The 15,567-nt window shown below is 40.9% G+C and overlaps 1 protein-coding gene across 3 annotated transcripts in view; it reads left to right on the top strand.

The window, feature by feature from the left end:
* The window catches only part of MARCHF1 (membrane associated ring-CH-type finger 1), a 1,438,547-nt gene that overhangs the window by 727,700 nt on the left and 695,280 nt on the right, over positions 1-15,567 (top strand). For all 3 annotated transcript variants that reach the window (XM_078677015.1, XM_078677016.1, XM_078677013.1), the window contains exon 2: positions 3,712-3,762. In XM_078677015.1, coding sequence (XP_078533141.1) covers positions 3,712-3,762 — 51 coding nt within the window. The remainder of the gene's footprint in view (positions 1-3,711; positions 3,763-15,567) is intronic.

Genomic DNA, 15,567 nt, shown 5'->3' with positions numbered 1-15,567 from the left:
TTTTTTGTTTTTCCGTTTTGTGCGTACATCAGTATTCGTAAGATTATGAGGGCCCTGGAGGGCCGATATTTTAAAACAAATTATGCCAGAAACCTTCGCGGGAGTGTACTCACCAACTTCCGAAAATTATCCTGGCGATCGGATGAATGCTGTTTTAATTCTATTTATTTATTCAAGTGCTTGTGGATACACAATTTTTTGTTTTTCCGTCTTGTGCGTGCATCAGTATTCGAAAGATTATGAAGGCCCTGGGTGGCCAATATTTAAAAAATGTTTATGCCAGAAACCTTCGCGGGAGTGTACTCAACAACTTTCCAAAGTTTCATGGCGATCGGATGAATGATGTTTTAATTCTATTTCTTTCTTCGAGTGCTTCTGGATACACGATTTGTTGTTTTTCCGTCTGGTGCGTACATCAGTATTGGAAAGATTATGAGGGCCCTGGGGGGCCGATATTCAAAGCAAATTTATGCCAGAACCCTTTGCAGGAGTGTACTCAACAACTTCCCAAAGTTTCATGGCGATCGGATGAATGGTGTAGTAATGCATAAAGGACAAACAGACAGACAGACATACATTCGTTTTTATATATATAGATAGATTATGTACTGAGCATGCATCCGTTTAGAAACTTATCTAATGATTGAAACTTGGTATGAAGGAAAGCCTTGCATTTCTGAACGGTGCTAAAGAATCTGTGTTTCAGTATTGTAGTTATTTGTACAACTTTAAATTTGTGGTTACCTCGAATATCATGTGAATCACAGGATGGTTTGCCAAATATGTTCTTTCTTCCACACTGACTTGCATTTAGAAGCCAAAAAAAGGAGGAAATGCAGTAAATAATAACAAATGTTTTACTTTTCAGAGTTCCCATCCTTCTCCCAATAGATCTGGTGTCATACTATATGGCTGGGCCTATCACCTGCAACAGGAATGCCCCAAAGCTCGACATAGCATAAATAAGATATTTTTCTTGGAATTTCAGTCTTTCAGATGATGTGGGTAGCTGTGATTTTTGGGAAGGGTCAGCTTGCACCCAGACAACACTACCAACCACAGACATCTCTGATAGCGAGACACCTGGAGGAGTTCGGAGTGGTGTGGTTTGCATCAATCCCACTATGTTTTCTTACTGAAAATGCCCTGCAAATGTCAAATGTGGGCTAAAATCACAGATTTTCCTTACATTTCTGTGAGTGAACGTTCTGTAATCTGCAGTAATGTACAAAGGTCTTACCCCTGAGCGTTCTCACACTTCTACCAATAAAAATGGTACTCCACGTGTGTGGGAGGGCCTATACCACACTACATGATCTCAGGTCTAAATTGTGACCATGTTTCATCAGGGTGGTGTCAATGAGATCTTCACATGGTAACATTTCGGATTGGTTCCAATTAGGAGAAGTGTGGGAAAACATGGTGACAAGACATTGGCCACTTGCTAGTTATGGCCAGGTTTTCTGCCATGTAAATACAGGGAACATTGCATTTTTGACCCAAAATTTCATGTTCACATGACATTCTGGGAAAGTCACAATACCATGCATTACCATGAGTTGCTAAGTTTGAGAAATGCCCAGAGCTGGAAGGGTTCAGTTGTTGCTGGCTGACCAAGAGCACAAACACTGCCGCCATTCCCCTTGGCATGTGACAGAAAATTGGGATTTCTCTTGATACGTTTTAACATATGGACTGGTACAGAAGTGGTAAACTCCCCATTCTGCCTCCCCCGAAAGCAGAAATCTTGTGTGTGCCAATAGGAGGAAGAATAGGGAGGTTTATCCTCCCCTGGTGGCCATATGTCCTAATTATACCTAAAGGAATCCAAATTTCCTCTCACTTGCCACGGGAATGGCTGCTGTATTAGGACTGAAGACCCCAGGGAGGCCGAAAGACTATTTGGGCTCCAGGGGTGGGGCAGTGTGGCTGAATGCCAGGACAAACTGGCTCCCACCCCTTTTTTTTTAAATAAAAAAAAGAAATCTATGGCTTAAATTGCACATCTGACACACTGTCTCTGTGCTGTGGTGCATAATTAACTAGGTGCATCTGGAGCAGACGAGGACGTGCACCAACCAGATTACAAGAGTAATATGCTATTCCCAGCTCAGGCACTAACTTCAACAGTTTGTCCTTGTAACGAAGAGAGAACATTAGTGAAAGATAAGGGCTTAGGTTCATACCCAGAGCCATCTTTCTATGGAGGGGGGACCGGCCTCTCCTAGTAGGATGCTCTGGGACTATCATGCCCCATTCGTAAGGGACACCCTCAGGAACTCCTTGACTATGCACCACCTCTGTGTACTGTACAGTTAGTCCACATCTTCTTTTCTAAGTATCAATCCCATTTTAAGAGTTGGTAGTGTTTTACCAACTTTTACAATGGGATTTCAAGTGGATACTAATTCAGAATTTGGAAGAGGCATGTTTTGGGCGTACCTTCCATATGGTGAGGGATGTTAAAGGAAACATGAATGTCTGTGCTTATGTAGTGCCAAGACATACTCATATGATGCTTGTCAAGGAAAGCAGATTTTGAATGGGGCTCCTTTATACCTTGTACATTCCCCTGTTCTTCCTGTGCCTTCTTTTCCTTGGTGGATTCCACATCTATGAACTTTGTTGGCTGGGCTTACTGATATGATATTGACCTGCCTTCCCGCCAGCCCACATGTTAGGCAAAGTGCAAGTATTTCACAAAGGGCAAAAATGCAGTTTGGTAATCGGTCAAATTAATTTCCTATCAGTAGCGGCTGGCATCTATGGGGAGTGGGGGGTGATCAAATGGATGGTGAGTAGTTGTGCACTATCGGCATGCCACAAATGAAATAATAAAAAATGAAATACACTTAACTTACACGGGCGACAAGGTCTCCTCCTTGCTGCATCTCGTCCTCCTGCTGCAGTTTGATGTTCAGCGCGGGCCCCAGCCAATTCCCAAAACCAATCCTAGCGCTGCTTTCATGCTGTTAGCATGGATTGAAGGGAGCGGCCTCTCTCAGCACACCCACGGGTACTGGAGGCATATGCTTGGTCTAACCCAGCTGTCAAGCTTTCAAAGTGCGCATGTCTGGCTGGCCGTCGCAAGATGGACAACCAAAGGGACATGCACACTTTGAAAAGTGCCCATGCAGCCCACCCTGCTTCCTGCTGCTTCCATGCACCAAGCCCCACCCCATCCTGACATTCTGTTCAGGACGAGGAGGATGAAAAATCAAATGGTAATACATTAACTTTATTCCCATTTTATTTTTCATCTCTGGGGCTTTCGGGGCATTTTACTTGACGGGGCGACACTCCTCCACTTTAAGAGAGGAGCCACCCCTGTTTCCTATCCTTTCATTTGTGAATAGGGCAAACTTGAAATCTTTTAACTTGATCTGCATTATGCAAATACATCGCCCAAGTTACCACATTCCATCTGAATAAAGATGACACAGCTTGTGTGCGTTGTTAAACCAATAAGTCCTGGGATTACTTCTGTGCAAACATGTGCCTTTTATAATCAACAATAACATAAAATAAAAGCCTGATGGTTTTGGGAGTGTTGCTATTCTTGCCTGTGTTAAACTTAGATAGGCATGGATTTTGGGAAACAACTTTTGCTTTGTCATAACAGGAATCAATGTTTTGTAATTAAAGTAGAATGGCATTAAAATGGGCAAGAGATCACAATCAGTCAATTGTTCATCACATTGTGTTTTCCAGAATGAAAAGTCTCCCAGGCGTTCAACAAGTCGATCGAGCAACATATCCAAGGTAGGAGGCACTCACTCCTTTATTTACCTCTGATGGCTTTGAGTCTAGTGTTCTGAGTAATCCTTTATTTAAGAACAGAATGTGTTGTTCTGCGATGCAGCTGTCTCTTCAGCTGACATGTATTCTATTACATTTTTAAAGAAAATTTAAAGGAGTTCTAGTTCATACAAGTTTAATTTTCTCACCGATTCTGCTTTTCTAATGCTGCCAAATGGTGATAAATCCAATGCCTCTAAAATCAATGTGTGAAAATTCGGGATAACATTATATATATTTGCAGATGTGCAATGCGTTTTGCACCGACCTTCATAGTGACCAGCTAGATTAAAAATACCATGTGCACAAACCTTTCATACTTATCATTTGCACTGATCGCCGATGCACAAATTGCAATATTGAACTGGTCAGTCACTGCAAATTTCGTTTTTGAATAGGGGTTGGTGGTAAACTCTTGTTCACCTGTGGAGTTTGCCGAGGTTTATCCAATCCGTGCTCCGCTTGGAGCGCAGAGTTCCGGAAAACACCAACCGCCGCATGGAGGACTTTTTCTCGCATGTGCCTCACTAACGTTAAGTTGGCGAGTGAGAAAATCGACCTCCAGAACACCTCCCGGCGAGAGTTCTCAATGGGGGAGGTCGCAGCTGGTCACTACCATTTGTGTTGCGAAATCTGCCACTCGAGTAGAAAATGTACTTGAACGGCCGTAAGAAGTAGCGCCCATTGGCACGCCTTGTGGTGCCGTTTGCACTGATCTTACAGTGCGGAACAAGCTACCAGTGCTTCAATTCAGCACGAACAGTACGACGTTCCGAATTCCGCATCTCACAGAGCTCCGCAGAATCTCACAGAGTTATTATATAACTCCATGGAATTCCGCAAAATGAGACTCTTCGAGTTCCGCCCACCCTTAGTTTTACAGCACTGTTTGGTGCAAACAGCAAGGCTAAATTCTCCTGAAAGGGGAATGCATTTGTAATTTAGAGCCGGCAGAGCTTATGCTGTTAAAGACTGTATACATTGAAGGTACCTGATGCAATGCATTCCTCCTATTTTTGTTTCCAATCCTAGTGTTCGTCAAGTGAATTTAAAATTCAGGCAAGAGGATCAGTTCATATTGCATTGTTGGTAACGTAAAGGACATTTATTGGCAAAGCCAAATGTTTGCATTGCCAAGGAAGGTCTGCCATTAAACCAGCTTGATGACAGATAACAGGAATCTAGAAGGAAACTATCCCAGTCGGTCTTATTTTAAATACTTATTTAATTCTAAAATGGTTTGGCTTAACTACAGTCAGATACAGGTTGGAAATGACGAAGCAGAGACCAGAGCCACAAAGAGTGCATGTGTTCTGCAAAGCTGTAAATGCTGCCAATATTTACTGCTCTTTCTATAAATAATATTGCGTCCTGTTTGTGTGCTTTCAGTGCACTGCATTTTAGAATAGCACTTGAAGAGAGGCAGCAATCTCTAATTTCATTGGATGAATGCACTAGACTTATGTGGGACGTGAAGTTAATTAGCGTAGCTCAGGCATCACTTTCACGTTGTCAAGATACCAGTTTTATAATTCTTGAATTGGGCTTGTGCCTGTGCAGCATACATCACCCCATTAAAAGCTGACTGGTTTTGCTTTCATATTGTGTTGCTTTTAAACGTCATAATACAAATAAAGACATTGAATTGAATTCACTAAAACGTCATAATCTTCCTAATTCATTTTGATTCTGCATGGATTCCAATCTGTATTGTTTTCCCCTAGACATGTGCAGTCTCTTAGCTTATGAAACAATTGATTCCTCAAAGATGTGAAGACCTGGATGAGGAAATCTCATTGGATATGAGATGATTAGGTCTTTCTGGACTGGAACTGCTATCTGAGAAAAGTCTTCAAATTTAGAGTTTGGTGATAGAGTTCTCAGCCACCAAACTCTAAATTCGACCCTTGGTATCTTAACTCTCTTTGGAGTGAGAATACTGGCCTTCCATGGTGGACCTCAAAGACAAATCAAGCAGCAAAGCATAAAATATCAGCAATATGAGAGTGTTCTTCAGTGATACAACTGCATTTTCAAGACGCATGTCATCCTGAAGAATAAGAATATTGTGACCACATTGAATGCTAAAATGTGCATTTTATTGGAATAAATCTACATCATGTAGGCTCTTCTGAGTTACATACACCACCCTCTTTAAATATTTTGTCAAATGTGTTCTAAAAAATTAGGCAAACACATTTCGTCTGATGACTCAAGTAAGGCATCTATCTATAATGCAACCAGTACTTCTACCTACTAAAACAAATAACACTCGAGGTTAACTCTGATTGTGATATCTCAAGAAGTGAATAAAACATTTTAAAACTTTTCAATGCAATATTTTAAAACTCATGACCTATAGAACTTACAAAGCAGTACAGTAACAAAAAGGTCTCAATGCAAAAACATGTACTTTCAGTATCACTGTATATGTGCTACCATAGTATTATTATGCTGTTTGCATTTCAGAAATTGAAGGATGCATAGATTGTGAGCTTGTATTTTCCTAGACAAATTGTTTTGAGGTCCTTACATGGCTGAGTTCTAATCACGTTTGCTTGTCTTGTGAAGCAGCTGCATACAAATTATCTTCAAGGAAAAATATGCATGTTCATTTACTCCTGTGTATGTTTATGCTTGTTCACATTTTATTCTCCTACCTGCTCCCACCTGTCCTCCATGGTCCATTTTGCTGCCACTCCCTTCTGCACTCCATGGACAGTTGTGTTGCAACTGCTCCATCTGCTTGCCTGCATGGTCTGTTATGAAGCCCCTTCCCTTGCCCTCTTTTGTCTGTGTTCAGCTCCTACCCATCCCTTCTATTATCCATGATCTTTTGTGTATGCACCTACCTCTTGTCCACCATGGCAATTGTGCTTCCACTACCCCTCCTGCTTGCCTTGCATGATCCTCTGAGCTGCCACATCCCCTCCTACATACCCTGTGTGGTCCCTGCCCATCTCCTTCCTGCCCTCTCTTATCCAAGTCCGAGTCCCTACCCCATTCCTTCTGCCCTCCGTGATCCAATGTACCAAACTTGCCAACATTTTGAACTTGGTAAGCTGTTGATTTTGATAAACACATGAATGGGGAATTGATTTTCCCCATTGACTTACATTGAAAAAGAGGAGATTTTAGGCAGGAGACAAATAAAAAAATGGCCTTTTCGAGTCTGTTGTCATGAATGATTGTACTGCCACTCCCTCTTCCTACTTCCCTCAATGGTCTTTTATATTGCCGCAGCCTCTCCTGCCTGTACTGCATGGCTGGCGTGTTCCCTCTTCCCCCCTTTCCCTGTCCTCCATGGGCCGTTGGGCTGCCACTGTCCCTCCCACCTGCACAGTATGGTCAACTTGTCGCTTCTGCACCCTCCTCCATGAAAGTGTCTTATTCCCATAGAATTTATGGTTAGTGCTCTAAACAACTAAAATGAGGATATAGCAGTAAAGCACTTTTAAACAATTTGCTATCTTTGTGTTTGTTTTATCTAGTTGATCATTTGATATGTTACACTTAAGAGTGAAGATGTGGCGTTACAGCTAGAGCTGCAGACTTTGCAACCGGGGAACCAGGTTCAAGTATCGTTGTCAGCTCATGCTTCGTGCCACTTTCTCTTAATTTCCTACTGCCCCTGACCCTACTCCTCCATTGACACTATTGATACAAAGCCCCACTGGCGCGCACTTGGTCTCCAAACTTTACAAACAATGTGGAATGTCCAGGCCTATAACTGATGTTAAGGTGCGTGCGGTCTGGGAGGAGGATTTGGGTAAGCCTATCACTGACGACCAATGGGAATGGTGTTGTAGGGCTACCAAGGAGGTTTCGTTAAACAGTAGGCACAAGCTGCTTCATTTTAAATTTCTACGTAGAATATATCAAACCCCTGCCCGCTCCCACAGAATTGATCCTAATAGGCCTCATCATTGTCCAAAATGCTTGTCTCCCTTTGCCGACTTTGCCCATCTTGCCTGGAACTGCCCCAAAATACACCAGTATTGGTTACTAGTTCACACCACGCTGGGAGACATCCTGTCCATGCAGCTACAGCCCACCCCGCAGATCGTGCTGTTAGGCTACGTAGCGAACTTCCCCAGCAAGGTCAGGAAGCTGACGGCTCTGGGTTTCCTGCTGGCCAAGCGTGAAATTCCTCTACTATGGGGCAGCAAGAGAGCCCCCTCTCTGCAGGCTTGGCTCCGTAACTTAGCTTACTGTAATGTTAATTGTGAAGAGTACTCCACCTTGATACCCAGTGCCTCCCACCCTGTCGATATCTGAGGACCATTTCGAGACTGCATAGCCAGAAAGAGAGCTGAGCACGACACACCAGTGTTGAGCGGCATTACCCCCGAGAGTATTGGTTGATCACCCACCCTTAGTTGGATACCAGCCCACTGTCCACTCCTGTTGCCTATTGTAACTGACTAGATTGCCCTGTATGAGGCCGCATGATTATTGCTGTTATTATTGCTCACAAACTGGCTGTATACCCCTGATTTTCAATTGTATTGTAATTTTTTTATTCACCTGATTACACCGGTCGTTTGTATATGATGCTCCATTCTGCATGTGATTTGATGACGCTATTGCCACAGATTGCACTGTAATGCCAATTCCTTTATCACGCAAACATTTGAAAATAAAGTTGTAAACATTTTTTTTTAAAGTATCGTTGTCAGCTCGACATCCTGTGATTCTGGGCAAATCTCTTAATCTCCCCATTCCTAAAACCAAAATGAATGTGTCCTTGTGTAATACAGCTGATGCTCAGGTAAAGCACTCCTATACCTTTGGGTCAAGTCTGCCCTCTATAAAACTGCAAACAAACAAAATAATTTAGTAGTGGTTTGCACACTTCTGTAATTGGGCTACACTTGAGCTACATTTGGGTGATATTTGTGCAATAAGTGGGCTTTTTTTTCTCTGGTGGCCACCTTGTGAGACTTATTTGTTATGAAGCTCCTTGATTTAATCATTTACTGTAGTATCCTCAGTAGAAAATTCTTTCAGTTTTCTACTTTGATTCGCTCAAGATGGCGTTCATATGTGCCATACCTTTGGCATAAATTCAGAATGTTACCACTCTAGTTGCTCATTATAACACTGTAGTAAGAGGAAGATTTTTCTTTGAGAGCTCACTTAAAATGTGTCCTAATTTCTCTTTCTACAACACTAACTATAATTTCTATGTCAAACTGAACCCCCTAATTTTGTTTCTTTATAAATTAAATGTTTAAAGTTTTACCAGTTTGATTCAATCAACATGGCTCCCAGTGTGCCATACATTTGTCATATGTTACACTGTTATTGCTCTAGTTGTTCTGGGAGGCTGCAGTAGAACACAAGGGAATTAACTGTCAGACTTCATTTTCATATGGCTGAGAAAGGTAGCATGAATTTACAGAAAATGTGCTCTCATTTTTACTTCTGGAGCACCTTCTATTACCTCTATGGGGAAATCATGAGAAAACAGTTTTCTCTCAAGCATGATTCTTGAACTACATAAAGAAGGCTTTTCCACGGGCTAAAATCACCTTAGAACACACCATAATTGGAGAAGTGTGGCTCAATGGGTGGAGAAGTGTGGCTCAATGGTTAGAGCAGGCAGACCTTGATGCAGAGCTCTGGCCAGGGACCAGGGTTCGATTCCCACCTCGGCAGGTCTCCGGCTCATTAATTCCCCTGACTGGATATTCTCGCCTCAGTGCCTGTTCTGATCATGGGTCCCACGCTGCAACTCTGGGCAATAGCTTGCTTAGTCTCCACAACGGCCCCAAAAGCGCTGGGATGCCTGGCTGCACCTCGGGGGTGCCCAGGAGTGGACATTTCCCAGGAAAGCCAGGAAGGGTTCCTAAGCGGTATACGGACAGCACCGGGACGCCTCCGGTGGAGGTAGCTGTGCGCTTTACAAATTCCGACATTTACATTTTTTTTTTATAATTCCTAAACTTAGTATAGTACCATCAACAAATGATTTATATTGTAACCTACATCTGTTATCATCCTTTATACGTTTCTGGTGTTACTAATTGGACATTATGATGCTTTGTTTAATGCAACAATTGCAAAATTCCTCCGTTTTGCCATTTTGTATGGTAACCATCTAACTCACTGGATACATCATTTAAACATTCGTGATTATGGTGACATAACACTAAACCTAAATAAGAGAAAGCAATGCCCTATGCTATAAAAATTATTTTATTGCCCAAATTCATATTGCACATAAACTGGCCACAGAATAAATACCTTCCAACCACCCAATCATATAATCAGAATAACATAACAAATAATAGCCCCATAATCAAAACTCAGAATTTCAATGGCAAACTCAGAAAAAATTCAAAGTTATAAAAAAAATATAATTGATTCTACACATTAGACTGAAATCATCACCATCATACACAGCCATCTTGTGCAAACTATGCACAAAGTATAGGGAATAGAAAGCGTCTCAGCTATTTTCCCAAAATAAAAATCATTCAAATACAAATCATGTTCAATTGGGAAAAATTCATAGAAATGTTTGGAAATCATAGTCCTGATTGAACCCATTGGGTATTCTGTAGTCTAAATGTATCTGGTCTCCAGCTGTCTTAGCATTCACTAACGATTACCACTCTGAATCAATAACAAAATCTTAAATGCAGTTGGGATTGCTGTTATAACGTTGACCGAAGTGGAGGGCAACCAGATAGGATTGGTCTACATTGGTAATTGCTCGTAAATGTGTAGAATCCTTTTGTGGACCTGCAATTTTATACTCCCTACAGATTTCAATTTAAACTCACAACCTAAGATATATATACGCAGCGTATTCGATTTTACAATTGTATATACCCCTGATTTTTTTAGGTCTCTCACAAAAAGGTGTGGTGTATTCGCAGATGTATTTTCCAAATTTGCAAGCCTTGCACGAGCTGGGCTTGTCAAAACCCTTTCTAGGTTGTAACCAATTTTTCTTTTCCACCAATTCTGAACTACTCTTGACTAAAGCATCCCTCAAAGAGGGATTGTTTCTGAATGCAATGGATGGTGCCTTGAGCACAGTAGGCCTTGATACACAGTCTCCCTGGACCAACGACCAGTGCCTCTTCACAATGGCCCTTCGTGCCCTCTTCTATTTATTGAACCTAAGGATCAATTTTGTGGTTGAATCTTAGTTTTATTCGACATCAGTTGAAAAGCTGCTCCGCCCTACTCTTTTGGTTGGCTTTTGGTAGTGCATTATACCAGGTGGTCTTATGATATCCTCTTTGTACAAATCTAGAGATGGCCTCTTCCTGGCATATCTCTACATCCTCTGCAGAGCTATAATTCCTCTTGAGTCAGAGCATCTTCCCATAGGGAATGCTGGTCTTGAGATGTGTAGAGTGGAAGCTTTTCACATGAAGCATAGAGTTTTCCAGTAGTTGCTTTTCTATGCCATTGTGTCTCAATTTTGTTATGTTTATGAAACACTTGTAAATCCAGAACTTCCACCTGTGTTTTATTAATATGTGCTTTGAAGTGTAAATTGATGGAATTACAATTGATACACTCAACAAATAATTCAGGTCACTCCAATGTCCCCTTCCAAACTCTAAATAAATCATCAGTATACCATAGCCAACATATTACATGATCATTCCACAGTGTGTTATGGTCAGCAATGAGTAACGTCTCCTCTCACCTGCCCATTTGAAGACACGCATAACTGGAGATGAAGCAGGTGCTCATGATGAAAAATCCCTTGATTGAAATGGAAGAAATTATTCTCCAAACACCATTTAGTCAAAGAAAGCAGCATATAACTGTGTTAAAAAATACTCAATTGCCAACCTCTTGGGAAGTGTTCAACACCGTGTAAGCCTTAATGATGATTAATGCTAGTATATTATGAATGACATCAAGAAACATTAACAGGTACACTGGATGGCAATAGATGTTATAAATCTGTTTAAGAAAGTCACCAGTATCTAGCACAAAAAATGGTAAATTTCAGACAAAACTTTGAAGATTAAAGTAAATGTACCATGATGTATTCTCAAGTGTGCTTTCTTGGGCAGCAATGATGTATCACATATTATCACATATTTTTCTGCATCCGACCAAGACATATGAGGCACATCTGCATTTTACTGCTACTACTACCAAACAATCGGTCTTTTTCTTGGATGTTGAAATCTATGTGGGTAATGACAACATTAAAATCAAATTGCACAGAAAGTTAACAGCAGGGAATACCTTACTGCATGCTGCTAGCCATCACCCTCATCCATAGCATCCTGTTTGGTGAAATGCTCAGAATCAAGAGAATTTGTAGCAAGGACAGTGATTGTGATAAGGCGCAGTACGTTAGCAATCAGAGAAATGTTATTGAAAATGCAATCAGGAAAACTAAAACATCTAGTAGCTGATTTACTGTTCAATAAAGCTATTGTGAATAAAGTCACCACTGAGCAATCAGAACAGCAAACTAGGCTAATCCTGACGTATAACAAAAAACATCACACACTATGCAGGTTTATCAATAAAAACTGACCCTTAGTGCTAGAGCTAATGCCCAAAAACCCTAATATCACTTCTAGGAAAGCGAGATCTATGTGTGATGCCCTAGTGAGTAGTAGTCCAGAAATCAGACCAGTAACCAATTGGTTAACATCTAGAAAGGGGTTTGTGACATGCACCTCTTGCCGGGCATGTAGGTTCGGGGTCAATAGGATGGCCTTCAAAACCCCATTTAAAGAAGAACCAGTGCAATTAGGAAACTGCTTGCATGCAAGACAGAATATGCAGTTTACGTGTTGGAGTGTTCTTGTGGGCAACAATACGTGGGCAGTACAAAACTGCAGGTCCACAAAAGAATACTCCAACACAGGGCAATCACAAATTCATATGCAACTTACCCGGTTGCGAGACATTTTAGAGACTTCCACAACAATAAGTTGGAAAATCTTACATACTTTGTGGTGGATGCAGTTCCCCCTCTCAGACACGGGGGTCACCGGGTAAGCCCTGTTAAGGACGTTGGAGACAAAATGTATAATTGAACTGGAAACCAAGACCCCAGAGGGACATAACTCTATTGAGGATTTGTTTACCTGCCTCTAAATCTCCCCACAAATGAAACTAATATACCCAGTTTATAAAAAAAAACATTTGTTTAAACAAAATTGCTGCTTAATCCCATTTGGTTTTAATATAATATTGCACGTCAGCACTTTAAGAACTATGATGGTTCACTATGGTGGCACTTTTTGCAGTAACACTTTTTTAATGGAGAATACAAGAGATAAGGCATAGGCTAGGCCCAATTGGGCTGTACGTCTAAACTTTGCACATAGGTAAAAATCAAGGATGACCCAAATCTCATGAATATTATGTACATTGGGTCATTAAAAGGTAGAGAGTCATGGCAATTATATTATGACATGTTTTTAATTTGTGTATAACACTTTTAAACTATATGTCAATATTTATTGCTAATTTTCATACTCCTTGTAAGATTTTTACATATTGCCTTTTAGAATATTTATTCATATTTATTTATTCTAAATGTTTTTTGCCAGTGCCGTGATGAGAGAGAACGAAATGCATTAACAATTGTACTGTATACACGGCAAGTACACTAGCACTTTACATTTCTGAAGGTACTCTGCGGGCGCGTCATGTGATCAAGGCCTTTTCAGGCCAAAACGCGTCATGGCGGTGGTGTGAGGGCTCCAATAAATCTCTCATTTGCACCAGAAAACGGGTTCCCATTCGTTTGTTGCCCAGGAGAAAGCGGATGTGTCACTAGTGAAGTATGGAGTGATATATATATATTTCCACCATGCAAAAGAATTACTCGCGTTTCGACCACTCTGGTCTTGCTCACGTAAACAAGAACAGAGTGGTCGAAATGCGTTGGTTTGTGAGAGGACTGGATGGTGTTGGTTGTATTATACTGGAGTAAATAAGTCTTGAAATCTTCTCCTGGAGTGCAAGTAATTCTTTTTCTTGGTGCAAATACGTAATTCAGATCTCGATCCCATTTCTGCACTACTCGCAATGATCGTGAGCGCGCTGAATCAGAGAGGTCTGTTGGTGAAAAAAAAAAATATATATATATATAATACAAATATATGTGTGTAAAACATAAAACATACATATATATTTGAAGTAAACCAACATTTAATACTTTAATACAGATGTGACTACCAACATTATTTTAAAATATCATCACTACATCAAACCACCTTAAACTTCATGCTGTCATCGTCCATTACAACATTACAACATAATTGCTCCTATACATAAAGGACTGTAAGAAAAACCCATCAGATATAGTAGGATGTCTTGTTTAAGTAAGGATGCCTGTAACCTGCTCTTATGCTATAAGGCTGGATAATTCCTTTAATGAATTCATGGCACTTAGAGAAAGTGCTGCTATAAATGTTTCTGAAAGCTAAACTCATACCCTCCTTTCCTGGGCTGCTAGGTAACACACAAATCTTCCTCTTTGCCAGATTTCAAGCAAACCTGAAATGTAGAATTAGAGAATATACTAGGATGCAAAACAATTGCTTCTCATCCTGCATCTGCTTCTTTCAGAATATGAATGCCTCTGTTGTTGTCCCACAAGGGGTCGGAATGGGGCAGAAAATTGTCCCATGCACCAAAATAAAAGTGGCCTTGCTGCAGTTAGGTTCTGCCTTTTTAGTATGCACAGATGTTTTGTGTTTTTGACACCCATGGTAATCATATGGCAAACAGGCTGCGTGTGTTTGCTGCCAGTGTTTGCCCTTTAAGATAAGCCGCTGTGACGCAGCAAAGGTAATTGGCACTAGGCTAATTACACATGGACACTTGTGCACATGCATGTGCACACGCGTGCAGGCTACGTACGAGAGACTACTTTTTTGCACAGCCCAGTAACCATGCATAGGTAGGCTGGCACAATGTGGACTATACAGCATTAGGTTATTCACCTGGGATAGGCCTTATAATGTTAGTGTACACTAATAGAGAAAGTCAGTGTGATTTACTGTTTTTTCTGTGGTGACAATGTATTATGCATATAGGGTGAGAAATACAAAAGGGGTTGGTGATGGACGGAGCATCTGAATCAATCACACACTCACACCCAGTCAAAAGATCTGGGTTTAATCCATCACTGTTCTTTAGCCCACTCTGCCACCCCGAAAACTCTGGATGACCCATAAGGTGTACAGATATCATTTCGGAAGTTCCCTAATTGATTTTCCTGGATAGGTTACACTCCTTGGACGTCAATGGTCTCTGTAGGCCAAAGTGGAGTGAAACTGCACTCTAAGGCATTTCTCTGTAGACTTGACTAAATGTCTGGTGTATCATTAATCTCTATATAGTCATCCAATAATTTGGAGAACTCTGCTCACTTTGCTGTATCCTGCGGTATGTAAATTCCCATGCTTCATATTTTACCTTCAGATTTATTTCAGACCAGGGAGATCACAATCGTCCCAATATCACCTCCACTACACTCTGTACTAAGTAGCTAACTAGATTTATCATGTGTATTCTGGAATATGGGTGGTATACAACAGATAAGTTGTAAAAATCTCTCTCACATTAATGCTCTGCCCTTCAAACATCTATTAGCTCCATTTCCTTTAATAATTACTTAATCCATTACGTATCTAACTAATCTGTTTAATACCATTTCTGAAACGATATTGAGAGCAGAATAACCAGCTCACACATCTTTTGTGATGCTTTAAACTTGATTTGTCAAAAAACATGCAAGAGTTAAATTTCTATGTGTTA

This window comes from Lissotriton helveticus, chromosome 2_1 (genome assembly GCF_964261635.1).
Source record: "Lissotriton helveticus chromosome 2_1, aLisHel1.1, whole genome shotgun sequence".
Taxonomy (NCBI): domain Eukaryota; kingdom Metazoa; phylum Chordata; class Amphibia; order Caudata; family Salamandridae; genus Lissotriton; species Lissotriton helveticus.
This window is presented reverse-complemented; position numbering and strand designations above follow the sequence as displayed.